The 17,965-nt window shown below is 32.6% G+C and overlaps 1 protein-coding gene across 3 annotated transcripts in view; it reads left to right on the top strand.

Annotated features, from left to right (window-relative positions):
* The window catches only part of TBC1D5 (TBC1 domain family member 5), a 447,679-nt gene that overhangs the window by 154,194 nt on the left and 275,520 nt on the right, over positions 1-17,965 (top strand). For all 3 annotated transcript variants that reach the window (XM_019629011.1, XM_019629009.1, XM_019629010.1), the window contains exon 3: positions 9,040-9,109. In XM_019629011.1, the coding sequence (XP_019484556.1) occupies positions 9,040-9,109 (70 nt within the window). The remainder of the gene's footprint in view (positions 1-9,039; positions 9,110-17,965) is intronic.

Below are 17,965 nucleotides of genomic sequence, written 5' to 3'. Positions count from 1 at the left end.
GGATAACTTTATTTCCCAGGGTTTTACATGCCCACTTTACTACTACCACCCACTCACTGTGGCAGTGTAGTTCTACAATTAGGCCTGGCCTTGTGCAAGGTTGGAAGTGAAAAAAGGAAAAGAAAAGAGGACTCTTCCTAGTCCCAGAAAAATGGGATTGGAGTTTTTGCTCTGTATGCCTGCTGTTTAGTTTTTAGTCAGATACAGCATGAGCACAAAGCTGGGAGATAAAGGAAGAAAAACCCCGAGAAAACTCATTACCACATATGTTGTCCAATGTGCTTGCTATTATTTACTTTTTTAGAGTCCTCAAGAAGTTGTTTTTTGTACTTTGCCATGAGTTTTTAGTTTTAATCAGTGGGAGAGATAGATGTACAGTAGTGCTCCATGTTGGATGCACTAGTCAGAAATCCTACTAGCAATCCATAATGCCCTTTTTTGTGATTCAGGTGTTAGTTTTATTTAGAAACCAAACTAATTTCTGATCTATGTAGAAAGCAGTTGATAAAAATAAATTCTTAACAATAAAATTAAGAAAATTATTGTATATGGAAATTATTACTTGTCTGCCATGAAAATAATTTCAGATAGTTTCAAAGGATTTCAAATTTCAAATCCTCATTTAGACTACCTTAGAATTAAGTATTCAGTTGTCTCTTCCCATTTTATCAGGCTATCTTATGAACCAGATCTCTTAGCTTCCATCTTACTTCCCTCCTTGCCCCCTTCAATTTAATCTAAACATAGCTGGAATAATCTTTTCCAAACATGAAGTTGATCATCTTTTTCATCATTTTGTAACTTTACAGTGGCTTTTCATTACTTATAAAATATAAATTTCTCCCTATAAAACCACAAGTTCTTTGCCCTCTCTTTCTCCCACAGACCTCATCTTGTACTGCTCTACTTTTACCCTTCTAGCCATGTTGGCCTTTTTTTTCTTTTTTTTCCCCTCTGAAAACTAGCTTCTGCTCTAGGTCCTTTGCATGGTATGCCCTTTGCCATAGATGTTTAAATGGCTAATATTTTCTTGTTACTAGGATCACAAATCAGATATTCTTCCTGCAGAGAGCACCCTCCCCCAGTCACTAAATGTCATATTATTCAGCTATATTTTCTTTCTTTCATCTATTATGAATTTATTTTCTTGTGTTTTCTCCCCCTGATTCCTCCCCCCCGTGCCAGCTTCATTCTGTTTTGTTCACTATAGTATTTCCAGGTATTATAACAGTGCCTGCCACATCACATAGCTGACTCTTAGTAAGTAATATAAACAAGCTTTGAAATTGTAAATTGCCATAATATAGATGATTTGATAATAGTATCATCAGTATGGCTATTCTAAGTATCACTTTGCTACTTAGAGAGTAGTAGAGATTCTTATGCATTCTACATGCACTTTCCTTCTCCCTATACCGACCCTCAAATTGCTTCACCCTGAAATTCAAGTTATCTTTTAAAAACTGCAAATCTGACCGTGTTCTACTTCTGCTTAAAACATTCCTTCTACTGACTTCCTGTTCATCTTGACCAAAATCTTTAACACGATGTTTACAAAGTCTTGGCACATGCTGAGCCCGGGTGGAGTGCTCCTCATTCTTTCTTTGGTTAGAGACCACTCCTCTCTGACATGTGATTGTATGTAAAGTAGGTTGTGTGCCTTATAAAGTTTTTTCAAAGTTGTCACTGTATATCTCTTAGACTGTCCCTCTCCTCTGCTAAAATTTTCAACAAAATTGAGGGTATCTGGGATGGGTTTTGAAATTTTGCTTACAATCACTGCATTACCAGTGCTAAAATATAGGAAGTGCTCAACACATGATTGTCGAAAAAATAAGAAAAGTAGAAAAGCTATCACACGATCTAGTTGCATAAGTACAAGTATGAATTAAACACATCTATTAATTGGGTCTCATAACTACTTTGAATGATCTTTTTTATACTCTAGAAGGATAGTTAAATTTTGTATGTTGCACCTTTCCTAGCAAGTTTAATGGGAGTCATTATTTTTTATATTTTTTTAGTCATTATCAGATTTAAAAACTCATCTCCACTAATAAATAATTATACTTTATCATAAAATGGTAAATAGAAATCAATTTATGGATTTAGACTTTTTCTTAGAAAATCAGATTTCGGTACAGTTCTTTAATGCCATAACAAAAAATTCACAAAATAAGATATTTTAATGTGTCAATTAAAATATTTTTGAAATTTTTTTATTTGAAGGAAGGGTAAACAAACGTTAAACATTTTTGACATTGTATTTGAAGATTTTAGATTACCATATTTAATGTGATTTAGTTTAGTAAGACTAAAGATATGTTTGGGAATATTTACCCTTAGTTCTTCATCTGGGCTTTAGGATTTTATAGTTAAAATTCCTATTATGCTTTTTACATCGATTTTTGATATAAGAACTTATTCAGTTAACTATCATTTAAAAGGCACAAATAGGATTACTTAACTTGGTTTATGGGTGGTAATTTACATTCTTTAAATAGTTCCCATTTTATTTTCCATACCTAAAAGGGAGATATTTAACATTATCTATGTGAAGTACTTGAGGTTAATGGGTGTCTTTACATTTTATGAGGTCTTGTCCACTAGACGATAAACCAATATTAAAGAATCTAGTACTGATTATAATGAATAGTGAAAATGGGAAGTGCCCAAAGGCATCTGGTTTGTAGAAAAAGATATCACTTTTTTATACATTGAAGAAAAAGAATAATTAATATAAATGTTTTATAGTTACTATTTGAAAGATTTATAGAAAATGAAATAGGATTTTAATACCAGATACACTCTATTTTATTTAGCAAATAATATTTCATATGTGTGTGTGTGTGTGTGTGTGTGTGTGTGTGTGTGTGTGTGGCTTTTGTTATGTATATTTATTTAGGCCCTGAATAGATAATATAATGTCAGGGTTAGAATTTCCTAAATATTAAATATTTTTGACAAGCTATTGTGTCTGTGTCTGTGTTGGGGGTGGCGGGTTTTTCATTAAAACTTTTCTAAGACTAGTAGCAAGACTTAAAATCTCATTCAAAGTTTAAACAAAATCGTTTTATTTGTAGTTTTAGTAAGAAAAAAAAATAGCAGAGGGCAAATTATGTAATAATTATCCTGACCTTACTATTCTTTCTCCAAGCTTAAAGAAATAAATTTCAAATATTCTTTGTCAACACATTACTTTCTGAGGAATCTGTTCTCAAAATCTGTTTTGTTGTTTTTCTACTTAGTATACATGTGCTTTGTAATTGTCTAAATTACAGGATTGGCATTATGCAACTTTTTGTAGTAAGGTGCTTTTGAGGCCTAGGTGGCCTACAGATGGACCAGACAGGCCAATAGTAGTGTTTTGCTCATCATCTCCAATGCACATGCCCCCCCAGGAATCAGCACACGACACCAGTCATGTTAGAGTAATGTACAGAACTGGAATAGCTCAGGGTTTCTTCTGTCTTCAGGCAGAACACTTGAACAGTTGTTGTTCAGTCCCTCTAGTGAATTTTTTAAATTTCAGTTATTGTATTTTTCAGCTCCAGAAAATGTTTCCTTTTATTATTTTTATTGATATTCTTATTTTGTTCATTCATTGTTTGCCTGGTTTCCTTTCCTTTTTTATCCATGTTTTCTTTTTGCTCTTTGAGCATCATTTAAGAAAGTTGTTTGAAAATCTTTGACTAGTAAAGCTAATTTCTAGCTTCTTCAGGGACAGTTTCTGTCAATTTTTGTTCCTTTGATGATCTATGCTTCCTGTTTCTTTGTATATTTTGTGACTTTTTTTTTGTTATTGACATGTAGGTGTTTTAATATTATAATTTAGCAACTCTGGATATCAGATTCTTCCCTTCACCAGGGTTTGGTATTTTTTATATTCTTAAGAGTGTTATAGTGTATGTGTCTGGTGACTTTCCCGAACTATTTGCAAATATTTATTCCTTAACATATATAATCACTGAAGTCTGTTTCTTAGTTTTTGTTCATCTAGGTTTTTGATAGATTTTTTTGAATTCCAGGAACAAAAAACAACAACAAAAGCCAAATAAAAAATAAACGTCTTTTTGTATTTGCAGATTGGCTCTGTGCCATGATAGTCCTTCATCAGTTAGCCAGGCTTGCACTCATCCTAGTGATCAGCTTAAGGTGGAGCTTAAGGTCTTCTGTTTCTTTCTGATCATGAACCTTGCCCCGGGCATGTGCATGGCCTTCTACTTCCCCTGAAAACCTGGGCACTTTTGAATATCCTCATTTCCCAGAGAAATTCTCACCAGCGTTTGCTCCCAGGCCTTACGTGGTCTATTTTATATTTCAGTTGTAATCTTGTTGCCCCGAGCTTTTGCATCTGCTAGTTTTTAGTTTGGCCTGCAGTGTGTTCAAAAGCAATGTCCACCCCTTTTTTTAAATTAGAAGAAAAAGAGATGAGCATCGTGTGTCAGTCCTTCAAGTTAGAATATATTTTCTCACTAATTTGCAACTATGGTCTGTTCTGCTCCCCCTGGAACCTCCAAGTACCGGGCTCCCATACTGGGAACTGGCTTTTCTTTTCAAGACTGCGGCTGCACTGGGGAGGGGATAGGGCAAGTAAAAATGCCATGAAGCTTTCAAGCTGCCTTTCTCAATTCATGGCTTATTTTCTTTTTGTAAAATTTTGACTGTTTTCCAGAGTTGTTTCAAAGTTGTTTTCAGTGTTTTTGTGGAAGAATGAGAATTTTGATTTGTATATTCCACTGCTCTGTGGATGTCATTCTGCTTTCTTTTATAGAAAATTCTATTAATGATTTAATAGAAACAATGCAAACTTTCTTCTTAAATTAAAATTATCCACTTGAAATTTTATTTATTTAAAATAGTTCCTATGTATTTCTCTTTTACATCTTGAGTTTTTGTTATCTAAAAAATAATTTGAAATTATACATAGAGAACTAAATATGGCCATTAAATCATTAGATTGTAGATAAATTAATAATAGAGAAAATGGAAAATTACTAAATACACAAATTTTTTATATTCTAAGCACTGGCTCTCAGACCTAATGGGTGGTCCTGGATTTTAGCATAAATAATTAACCTGGAGAGACTGTTGTTTACTGGATTTCTAAAATGAGGTGACATCCTTAGTGTGGCCACTGTCTTCACACATGCTGCTAAGTCATTATGTTTTGCCTTCACTGCCTGTCAGCATATGCATATACTTAATTCATAGGTTTTTTTGAATCACTACTTTAAATGCGATTTTAAATGTGACTAAAACATTTCAGTAATAATGCTAATTCATTTAAAAGACCCAACAGGTTTTAGGTCTTTACACTAACATTCATGTCATCTTATCCTATCACCTGTACAATGTGGTTACCCATAGCTTTGTTTTCAGAAAGTTTGAACCGAATCTTTTTCCCCCTTATTATTAAATATTTATCACATACATTTGATGACATTTATCTAACAATTCAGAAATAAACCCTTTTTTAATTATGTAATACTTTTTAGAAGTCATATCTAGTGTGATGTGATACTTAAACTTGATGTTTTTTCCATGTAAACTGAATACACAATTGAGTACATGTGCTTAATTATAGCCTTATTCCGGTTCTTTAACCTAACCTATCTTAAAATCTCCAGTTCTCCCTTCATGAAGCAGATGTTTGTTCATAAAATGCTCTAAGGAAATCTATTATAAACCTTTGTTTAGTGAGATCTCAACAGTGCACAGGTAGATACTACAAATGCCTTTAGCTAAACATGACTGCAGAAAAGCTAAAAAAGAGTCCGGAATTCGATTTTCTTGTTTTGAAATTTAAGCCACCATTACACATATTTTTGGCTAATATTAGATACATGTATATTAGTTGAAAATACTATGCTCTTTGTATCCTCATATGAAACAATATAACTACAAGCATTTTTTTTCAAATCAGTCAACTTATTTTAAGTGTGAATGTTATGAATTCGTTTTACAATGTTACCAACTAATGAGAAATGAATGTGTTAAGTAAATTTCAAACCATAATGGTCACAAGTATTTGATGAACTGTCTCTATAAATATATAATGTTGAACAATGCTATATTACATATATAGTAACATAATATATGTTATATGTTGTATATAATTTATGCATTTATTTAAAATTTGCTCAATAAATATAACCAGATTTTTTTATTGTGTTAGTTTACGTTAAATATGGAAATGCATTTAAAGTTACAATGGTAGTGTGTTGTTTGATCATTCAAAGGTCTTTGCATAAGATTAATGTGAGAGAGAGAGAGAGAGAGAGTTCTGAAAAGTACCCATGCATCCTTGTTACAGTTACTGCTCCCTAACTTAGTTCAAGAAGCAGAAGAGCAACTAAAAACATCATATTAAACTCTCTTGCACCCTCTGTTGTTATTTTTGGGGAACACTACACATACCTTCCCATGATTATTGATATTAGGCCTATTAAAATCCCTGATAAAATTAATAGTTTATTATACTTACCTCCAAATTAGATAGTAAAGTAGTATTTGTTTTTAATTCTTATTTGTTGTTTCTTGTGTTACAGATATGTTTTAATTCTATAACAGCTTACAAATGAAAGATGAGCCTCCCTGTTTGTCTTTGATTTTTCCTAGTTAGCAGTTTTAAGCCCCTCCAAATATGTCACACAAATGAAAGCCTCTACAGGATATAGCACACTCTATGTACAATTTTCCAGCATTAAAAATTCTGGGGTTTTTTGTTGTGAACTTTCAGTTGTCAGACAGTTTCCTTTCAAAATAAGAGCCTGGAATCGTCCATACTAAAATCAAGAATTTATAACTATAAGGAGCAGATGTTTTCATAAACATTTGCTATAATTAATTTCAACTAGAGGATTCAAGGAACAAAGCAGTTTTTCTCGCTTCAAAACTTTATAGCCTTTTCCTCATATAGCAAACTATGAAATCTTTTCTCAAACATTGTTTAGAAATACCATTGTGCTCCTTATTTGGTATTGTTTTGAGAAAGAAAAACTGCTTTTTTTCCTTACTACCATCCTTTGAAGGTTACATTTAATGTTGTATATGCATTTCAAAACAGGTATAAAATGAAGAACACTTTTGTAATGAGGACAAAACCTAGTGTTTAAAAAAAACAAAACTCTCTAAATTATTTGAAGGATTTTATATTTGATCTGATAAATATCAGCAGAAGGCAAGAAATATTCTATTGATGAGATTTTATGGTTAAATACATAAAATCATACTCTTTAGTTTTAAAGAGAAAGAAGGCTCATATTTTTAATATATGATATAGTACTTATTCTGTGCTGATTATGGAGTGTTTCACAGGAAATGTCTGCAAGCTGTTAAATAACATGTGTTGTAGGAAATTTTCATTTATCAAGGCAGAGACTAATTTTCCTTAATTTTTTTATTTATGTAATATCATTAATTTTTTAAAAAGAAAATGATGTATATTGAGAGAGTAATCTTATGGTACCCATGTTTTCAAAGAATTAACAAAATATACCCCATTAGATTGATTTTGAACATTTAAGTGTTTGGGGATTATTTTCTTCTGTAATAATTGTCAACATTTTCAAATTCTGTAGTCCGTTTTAGGATTTTTGTTTAACTTAACAAAACTGGAAGTGCATTTTGAAAAAAGCATGGAGTTAAAAGTTCAGTAAGTGGGCTCAGCCTAGTTCTCATCCTCCTAAATACTTAGGTGCAGCTGCAAAGATTCTGAAGAGAACTAACATTCTTGACTAATCTGTCAACTATAAAATGTGCGAAGAAAAATAGGTAGCTGTCATTAAAATTACATTTCAGCTTTCAATAACCATTTAATGAGTAGCATAATTATATAAGTATGGTACCTTAAGTACTATACTCAATAATTAAAAATAATCTCATCTTTAAAGTGAAAGCTCTGTAATTACTATTTGACTTAACCAGGACCACTGTGATGATCTCCAGTGGCACCTTAGGTTGTTCAAAGAGGATTAAAAGTATAAATTAAAATTGGATGTATCATTCAATTATTGAACTTTAAATATCATAAAAATGAATATAGCCTGATGTTTGCAAGTTACATTACAGGAATTAGGAATATAAAATGTAATCAGATTCTAGTCTTTTTAATTTGTTTCTAAGAATAAATGATATGTTTTATAGCAGTATACGATGGTTTCATAAAAACTATACTTCAAAGTATATATTTTAAAATTTAAAACTATTAAAATTAAATTTCTGTCAATAAGAATATGTATTTTATATTGTGGCATTGGTGAGCATTTTTAACTTCTTTAGCAAATTTATTTTGATTCTATAATCTTTAAACTGATAGGTATAAATTTGTTCTACATCTGATTTTTATGAATATGCCAGTTTCTTGAATGAAAATGTTTTTAATGTTCGATATTTCCAAGTGAGGCAGAAATACCTTTTGATGTTATTTCTTTCATTTTTTTAAGCTGCTGAACTTTTGACCAAAGTTAAAACCTAAAGTTTTGGGAAGAACATTAAGGTGTATTCAAAGCTCACTAGAATGCATTCTTCATCTCTGCCTCCCAAGCCTGCTCTCTGTTCCACTTTGCTTAACAAATTCCTAGATAGTGGAGAACTGGGGCCTGGAAAGCATTCCGGGCCTACTCCCTGCCTGCCTCCTTCGACTGCACCAGTGGTCAGGATGGGGGACTGGGTCACTAGCAAAAAGTTGCCCTTTCTTTATAATCATTAGTATGTATTAAATGGTTTATAAATTTTGATTTGTCTGTGATTCATAACAAGAAAATATCTGTACTGTACTTCATTTGTTCCTGTTAGCATTTATTTTGGGAGTATTCCTGTCTAAATTAGGAGCGGTGGTGTTGGGCTTTCTTTTAGCATCAAAATACATTTTTGGCCTAAAGGGCTCTGATTACAAAAGACATTTTGGGGAGGAAAAAGGGGATATATGCTTTTTGACTCAATATACTGCTTAGAGCTGTCACACAGTAGCTTTTCAACTGAAATATTCAGTTTTATCATCTCCATTATTTCAGTGTTTTTAAATTTTTTTTCCAGGAGATTCAAATAAAAATGGAAGAAGAACAAGTTCTACTTTAGATTCTGATGGGACTTTTAATTCCTATAGGTAGGTGATGAATACAAAGATAAATAATATTATAAGATAATGTACAAAATACCTACTCTTACAGGATTCTAAGTTTAGAGTAGTAAGGAACTACAACCTGTACTTTAAAAATATGACAAATGTAAAAACTATTGTGATACACGATTGTTCTGTAGACTTATTGAGTAATGGAAAATAGCATTCTAAGTTCCTGAATAAATGGACTTTTTGTAAATATCTTTTGTTAACCTATAGTAGGATAATTAGAATGAATGTAGATGTAGTATTAAGCTTCATTATAATCCATTTTTGTTTTTTGTTTATCTAGTATATTTGCTATAGTACTAAAGGCTTCCTTTTGTTTAGGTTTTCTGTTCAAATGAAGAGTACTATTTATGAGCATCTAAGAGAGTATAAAATGTAATCTGTGGTTATATTAAGTGCTGTTTGTTAATATCCCATTTGGCTCTTCAGCAAATAAGGTAGTTACATCTCAATTAGTGATTTTTAAAAAAAGGATACACTAGTTAAAACGTGTGTCATATCTAGTCTTTTGTTAATATTCTCTTATAACTTTAATTTGCTTGAGTCTTTATAGAATTTGCACCTTCATAACAGAAACCTAGGAAGAAGAAACATTACAGTATTTCCAGTAATATTTGAAAATGTGTACGCTGAACCAAAATGATATAAGAACTAGGTTTTCTTTTAGGGGAAATAAGTACAGATTCAATAATATATTTTGGCATTATAGATAGCAATCAGATTCTTAAAGAAATACTTGAGTGGAGTACAGCGTCCTTATGGTTAACTGGTTCTGATACTTGTGTAATGACACTAGAAAATATATGCAAGAACCACTGTACACTTGGAAACTCATTTGAATATTAAGCTGTCTCTCCTTTTATGTAATAAACATGGAATTTATGCTCAGAATCTTCATATTTTTATTTGAATACATATTCTGTATCCCTAATTGGAACTGTGTCATTTGTTTGTTCAGATCCCAGGCAAGCTTTTAAACATCCAGAGTAAGGCCTCGTATACAGGAAGCGCTGAATAAGAATGTGGCAAATGTGAAAGTTTTTACAATTTGTTTATGAATTCTAGAAATGAGATGGTAATTGAAACACTTGACATCTTTATTTTATACCAGTTGGGGTCTGTATAAATAATCAGTCGTTCAAGTGTCACGGATACTACAAAAGGCTTATGTTCCCATGGTGTTCTAGAAGGTATTATCACAGCAGTAAAGCTCATGTGTTGTCATTATATTTTCACTATACCCATCGTACCTGATAAAGGTTAAAATTCTCCAAATCCTTCTGTTAGTGCTGAAGTGTGATATAAATTTAGAATTTGACATATTAAATAATAGGTAATAATCCTGTATCTGATCATGTTATCACTGATCACACCAAAAAAAAGGTGAATATAAAAGATAGTTAAATAAATATTCATGATTTGGCATGTAACTGAGGAATATTAATATGTAATTTATGTGAAATCTTCAGTGGTAATATCATTATTACATATAAATACGATAAATAACCAAGACCAAAAGAAAATAAAGATGTATTTCAAAGGAAGGAAAATCTATTATGTATATAAATTTTGTTGGTGAATTATATTTTACAATTACATTTGTAGTTTAGCTAATTATGGTAAATAATGGATATAATATAAAGTTAAGAGAAATGTTTCAATGTGAATTCATAGTATTATCTTCTAGTTTATTTTCTTCTTTAATAGTTTAAAGATTGATATATCTTAGTATTATTGAATGATAATTGTATTTTGAAAATGAACTACTAATGCAATTTTGCACAATAAATACTAATGTTGTTAACTAATATATTTTTAATCAATGCCTGTCAGTGTTGTAATGTTAGGATATTAATTTATTGTTGTGATTAAAAAGGCAAGATAAAAAGCTCAGGTAGAACAGTATATAAAAACAAGCTTTTAATAGTTGGCAGGCCAGTGCTGTTATTAAATAGTATTATGGTATTTAAGGTGTGAAATGAATATTTTTCTACTCAGTAGGCAGTAGCTCTTACAATATAATGAGCTTACTGTGAATTTGACACTTGGGTTAAATGCAGAATTCATAGAAGCATAGCTCTGGGGTATATTTTCATATTAAGGTTAACTGATAAAATCTAGGAATTGTTGTAGAATCACACTGAAATGACAACAGAATTGTCAGTAAAATTAACTTTTGAAAATAAAAATTATTTCTCTCTTGCCATCATAGCTCTTTTAAACTAACTAGAAATAGAAATAGGTTGTTGGTGAAATGTGAGTATTCCAACCCTCAACCATCCTAACAATCTACCTTTGTATTATTTAAACTGCCTCAAAAATCCTGCCTGTCCTTCACAGTGAGGCAGTCCTGGTTGTCAGCCTAGTATGAACATGTTCTCGCTTATATACTTGTATCCAGGATAATGATAGGCCTTAGTTTGTCATCTATAAAATGGATATTATAATGTCTAACCTGCTTCCTTCTCACAACTGTTTTAAAGATGACTGAGATAGGGGTTGGCCGAGTGGCTCAGCTGGTTAAGAGCTCGCTCAAGAGTGCGAGCCCTGAGCAACAGGGTTGCCAGTTTGATTTGCGGCCCGAGCTGAGCTGCTGCTGAGGATGGCTCAGCTAAAAAATAAATAAATAAATAAATAATGACTGAGATAAAACTTCTAAGATAAAGCCTTTTGAAAATCTAAATGCAGACATGGCATATTATTCTTCTTTGTGCTTACCTCCTGTAAATTGTCAACTTTGTGGCTTTAGTCCTTATTTAACCCTCCAAAAGGTACATGTACCCTTTTATAGCATATGCTGAAGTTTTGTTAACTTTTGAATTCAGTCTTGAATCAGTCACCTAAATCCATATGTTTCCATTATTTGCATTATTGTGGTCTGGATTTTCAGTTTCAAGAGGGCATAGTCTGGTTTGTTGTTGTTGTTGTTTTTATTTTAGTTTGTTAATAATACCTAAACATAGTGAGTAGTTCAAATCCTGACTCTAAATACTTGGGAGACTTTAGACAAGGTTTACCCTCACTTTCCTTACCTCTAAAATGGCCATAATGAAACACACTTATTATGAGGAGTAATGGGATCATGCCACATGGTATGTGAATATTAGCTGCTTTTGTCTTCCAGTTGATGTCATCGTCATTGTCATCATCGTTAACTTTTTGGTAGTGTAAAAATTTTTTTACAGTGCTCTAATATAGAGACACCAAAAGAAAGATATAAAAATGTGTGTTACAGGAAAATGACTTTTATCTATTAGAAGAGAGCTAAGAATAAGCTTAACCTGAGGCTCGAAATTCTCAATCTCTGATGTAGTATTCTAGATCACCTTTGTATAGCAAAATTCTACACATAGTAAAGATAAAATGAAGATGTTTTACTATTAGTGTGCATTCAGAGATGGGTTTTTGGAATTTTGACAAATAAATTTTGAAATTTAAAATCTATGGACCCTAGCTATAGCTTTGTGTGGCTAATGCTCATAGATTTGTTTTTCATAGGCAAGGAGGTTTTACTTTGGATTTGTGTTTTTTGTGGTTTTTGCTTCATTGATTCAAGGTAGAGTACAGCTGTACTTAACTACTGAGGCACCAACCAGTATGATTATCATATATGATGTCTGGCTAATAGACTAGATCTAGCTTTGGAATTTTTTTGTTAAAATTTGATTGTATACTCCTAACTAATTTGCAGGTGACATGTTAAAATGGAAAATGATTAAGAACTGAGAAGATATTATTGGTTTATGCATTATATCATAATTTTTTTTAGAGACCAGTTTTACTGTTTTCTGTCAGACCATGTGTGTGAGCTTTCTCTATTTCTTATATAACCATTAAAACTGAGAGACTCCTTGCTGGGTATGAAAGAAAAGTAGTTTGCCAGTTAGCAGTTTACAAGAGATGGTTAAGGAAGTGACTGTAGCACAAGGCCACATGGCAGAAGGAGTATTCTCTCACTGCCACCCCCACTCCATTCCCAAGGGCAGCTGACCTTCTCCTCTCCAAAGAGGCGAGCCCCTTGCCAGCACATATGACTGCAGACTATTACATTAATCTGTTTAGCTGTAGTACCAGCTGTTTGCATGTTTTTAATTATCTTATTAGGTGGTATAACAGTGACCTATGAAATAAATTGAAGGTGAACATTTTGAAATTTTCCTTTTTTTACCCTAAGTTTCTAAATATCTTTATCGATCAAATTCTAACTTTCTCTAAAAGTTCATAGGAAGTCTGTATGATTTTTGAGTCAATGTAGTGCTTTAACTATAATGTCATAATTCCCAATATAGAAAATAACTACATTTGTGTTTCATTAGGTTGTGTTTAGATAGCCACAAATCCATGTTAAAATCCATTGGTTGATTTTTCTAGATTCTGTATTTACACTAGTAAATCGTGTAGTCTACTCTAATTATGTTTAAATTTTAATTGCACATGGTACCATTTCTGAGTATATTTTCCCAAAGTGTGCTTGTTAGGAAAAATGTACTGTCTTCTACAATAGATTTTGGCAATGGATAATTTTCAAATCATACCTTGTAAATGAAGTGTTGACTCCACGAGACATAGTTCAAAATAATAACAACTAATTGAATAATAACAACCAATGGTTGTTCAGTTACAAGTCAGAGCCTATAAATGAAGACTATAATAATTTAGTTATAGATCCTGGTGCTGAATTAAAAAACAATGGTAGTTGAATGCAAAAGGGTTGCAAAATACTTATGTATGTCTTTTGAATTAGTAAAGCCTACAACTGTGATAATAAGGTGACTTGAGACTTGAAATATTTATAAAGACCTTAAATACTTACAAACAACACATTGTATTTTTAATTAAGAAATATTCATACTTTTTGGCTTTTTATTTTTCCCTTTTAACAACTACTATATTTCATATTTCAAAAGAACTTATGTTGAAGAAATAAAGGGAACATTTCCCCTTTCTGTATTTTATTTTGTTTCTTTTAAGGAAAGAAAATAAAAACCCACCTGGCTCTAAGATGTTGGTGTTATAATTTCTTAATAATGATCAGAGCTTCTGAAGTTGCCTCCTTTTCTCAATATGGTATGTTCTATACCCCACACAGGCAAAGCTGTTTAAGTTTAGTTGGTTTAGCTTTTGAAATCTAAAAGTTAAATCTTTTTCTGAATAAGAAAAAATATTAATTTGAACTTACTTAAGTAATGCATAGTTTAGAAATAAGTTTTCAAGTTGTATCACAAAGATTTTTGTCTATCCTCTTTACATGTAATATAATTTGGGAGGAAGTAGGAAACGCCTTCTATCCTTTGCATTTATTTTTGGTATAATACCTTTTTTTTTTCATTTGTATGAAAGAGGGTCATGTATCTCTTGAAATAATAAGCAGTGATTCAAAATATTAGAGTAGAGCTAATAGGGCAAAAACATACTTTGGATTTAAAATTCAGAAATCTGGGTTCTGGTTACATCCTTAGTGTAAGTTTGTTAATCTGTTATTTTTAAGAATATGAAGTCATAGAATAATTTGATTTGCTGAAAGTTATATTGTATTAGTCCATTCAGGCTGCTGTAACAAAATACCAGAGACTGGGTAGTTCATAAACAAAATAAATTTATTTCTTACAGCTCTGGGGGCTGGGAAGTTTAAAGATGAAGGTGCTGGCAGATTGGGTATCTGTTGAGAGCCCACTTCCTGGTTCCTAGACAGGCCTTTTCACTGTGTTCTCATGTGGCAGAAGAGGTGAGAGAGCTTTCTGGGGGCTTCTTTTGTAAGGGCACTAATGCCATTCATGAGGGGTCTGCCCTCATGACTTAATCATCACCCAAAGGCCCCACCTCCACCATCACATTGGGTGTTAGGATTCAACATTGGAATTTGGGGGGTAGGGGGCGGAGAAACACATTCAGTCCATAGCATATATGAAAGAAAACAGAGACCAGCCTGCATTCCTCATTTACCACCTCTTGTCATCTTAAGTTCCTAAGGCCTTGCCATTTCAATTATTTTTTTCCAGGGCATCATAGCTTAGTAAGTAGATGAGAAAGGAAGGCCTAGAATTACGGTTTCTTTCCTGATTCTTAGCTCGTTGCTTTGCTCACTTTGATGTGCTGCCTGTATTTGGTTGAGAATCTATCTAATTATATGTCACAAACTCTTTAAGTTCTTAAGAATAGATATATGGTTTAGGGAAACAATTTGGAAAAAGCACACAGAAATAAGAACAGACTAGAGTTTACACCCTAGCTCCACCGCTTACTGACTGTATGACTTTAGGCAAGGTAATTAACCTCTGAATCCTAGTGACCTCGTTTGTAAAATTGTAATGTTAACAGTTCCTATATCAAGAGTCCTAGGGAGCATACCTACAAATGTGTAGAACAGCTGGCTTGGTTACCTAACACATAGGAAGTAACAAATATTAGCTTCTTCACCTTTCCTTTTTCTCTCTTCTAAAATTTTCTTTAACTTTTAATCCACTTTTTCACCTAATAGAGTTGTCGTTTGTCTCAGAAAAGTATTTTTAAAATTCTATACAGTTCTAAAGTGGCAATAAATGATATTTAAGGATCAGATCTATAATTAACTATGAAAGATCAGATCTATAGATATCTATAGTTATCAATAGTTTGTATAAGAGGAATTTTTGTAAAACCCATACTTACATTTAGTCACACAATCTCTTTATCAAATATTTCTTATGTCTTGTTTCCATATTTGTTTAAGTAGCACCACAACCTTTATAGTTAAATTATAATTTCAGAGAACACAAAAGTTGCATTTTTAAGAAACCAAAATCACAATATTGCCTTTTATCCTTATCTCCATAATAGAGCCACATTTGAGAGAAGAAAGGAAAATCACATTTGAATGATGAATAAATATATCTTCTTGAAGTAACTTTATTATTTTTTATGATGGTGGAACTGGTCAATATCTATGCCTCTCTATAAATTACAATCTGTCTGAACTAATTATTGATTGTTTAAGGCTCTGGAAATGTGTTACCTTCCATTTAAATAATTAACTGGTTTGTTTTCATATATAGTCACGTGCCACATAACAACATTTCAGTCAATGACGGATTGCACGTACCACAGTGGCCCCATAAGATGATAATGGAGTTGAAAAATTCCTATCACATTGTGACATCTTAGCCGTCGTAGCGCAACACACTGCTCACGTGTTGTGCTGATGCTCATGTGTAAACAAACCTACTGTGCTGCCCGCCATATAAAAGCACAGCACATACAATTATATACAGTGCATAATACTTGATAATGATAATAAGTGACTGCGTTACTGGTTTATGTATTTAGTATAGTATACTTCTCACCATTAGAGTGTACTCTTTTTACTTACTCAAAAAAATATAAACGTTGCTGTGAAACAGTCTGCCCTGTTATGCCGGCAGCAGCCTCATGCATCCCATGTTTACTGCATCTCTTGATTGCATGATTTTCTCTCGAGCTTGATTTAATCTCATTTTGTTTTATTCATCCTGGCCCCTAAGTGTACAAAATGTACTGCTAATGATGCCAATAAGAGGCCACATCAAGTGATTGACCTGGAAATGAAATTAAAATTGATTAAGGACTACAAAGGTGGAAAATCAGTGATGGTTATTGCTCGCCAGTCAGGCACATCCTATTCCACCATAACTGTGATGTGAAAGAACAAGAACAAAGTGACGGAAGCTGTTCAAGGACCTGCTTCATTGAAGGGAATGAAACTAACAAAAATTCAAGAAGGTCCTGTATCAAACATGAAGACATTTCTAATGACCTGGATGGAAGACCAGGCACAGAAGCTCATTTTTCTCAACACCATAACGATCATGGCCAAAGGAGAAAGTCTGTTAGTGATGTTGAAAGGCTGACCTGACTACGAGGTTGAATTTACTGCTAATTCCTGGGTGGCTTAATCAATTCAAGCATCGTTATTCATTACATAATGTGAAAGTGAGTGACGATGTGAAAGCAGCTTAAGAATTTTTAAAAACTCTAGATAACCTGATTGTGAGGAAAATTATTGGGTGGTCAAAAAAGTCATGACGTGTTTTTTTCTGTTTTATGTTGCAAAAATGTGTCACGACTTTTCTGGCAACCCAATATTTGCCAGAGTAAATATTCTATATGGATGAAACTTCCCTGTTCTGACAGTGGGCTTGTGAAAGGACTTTCATCCATAAGGAAGCCAAGTCAATGCCAGACTTAAAGTTTAAGGACAGGATAACAGCCTTCCTTGGGGGCAAGGTTGCAGGTTCCAAATTCAGACCCTTTCTTGTCTTAGGCAGTGAGAATCCCAGGGCATTCAAGCCTATCAGTAAGCACACACTGCCTGTGTCCTACAGGAACAATAAGAAGTCATGGATGAAAACTAATATAAAATAATATTGAATGTCAACTAATTAATATATATATATATATATATATATACACATACACACACACATATATATACACACACATATACATATATACATGTATATATTATATATATATATATATATATATATATATATATATATATATAGTCATGAGATACAAAGCACAGCATAGGGAATATAGTCAATGGTATTGTATCAGATGGGTAGCAGACATAGTGGGGTTATCACTTTGTGAGGATATAAATGTCTAATCATGTTGTTTTGTGCACCTGAAACTACTACTGCTGCTACTAATGAAAAGTCATGGATGGCCCAGTTCCTCTCCCAAGATGCCACCCTGAATTGCTGTGCCAGTAAAATGGAGAAGTACTGTTTGGAGAATAAAATACGTTTCAAGATTTTGCTTATTATTGATAACACTCCTGTACATCCTCCTTTTATTGGTGATTTTCTTCCCAAT

This window comes from Hipposideros armiger, unplaced genomic scaffold, assembly GCF_001890085.2.
Source record: "Hipposideros armiger isolate ML-2016 unplaced genomic scaffold, ASM189008v1 scaffold_823, whole genome shotgun sequence".
NCBI classification, from domain to species: domain Eukaryota; kingdom Metazoa; phylum Chordata; class Mammalia; order Chiroptera; family Hipposideridae; genus Hipposideros; species Hipposideros armiger.
This window is presented reverse-complemented; position numbering and strand designations above follow the sequence as displayed.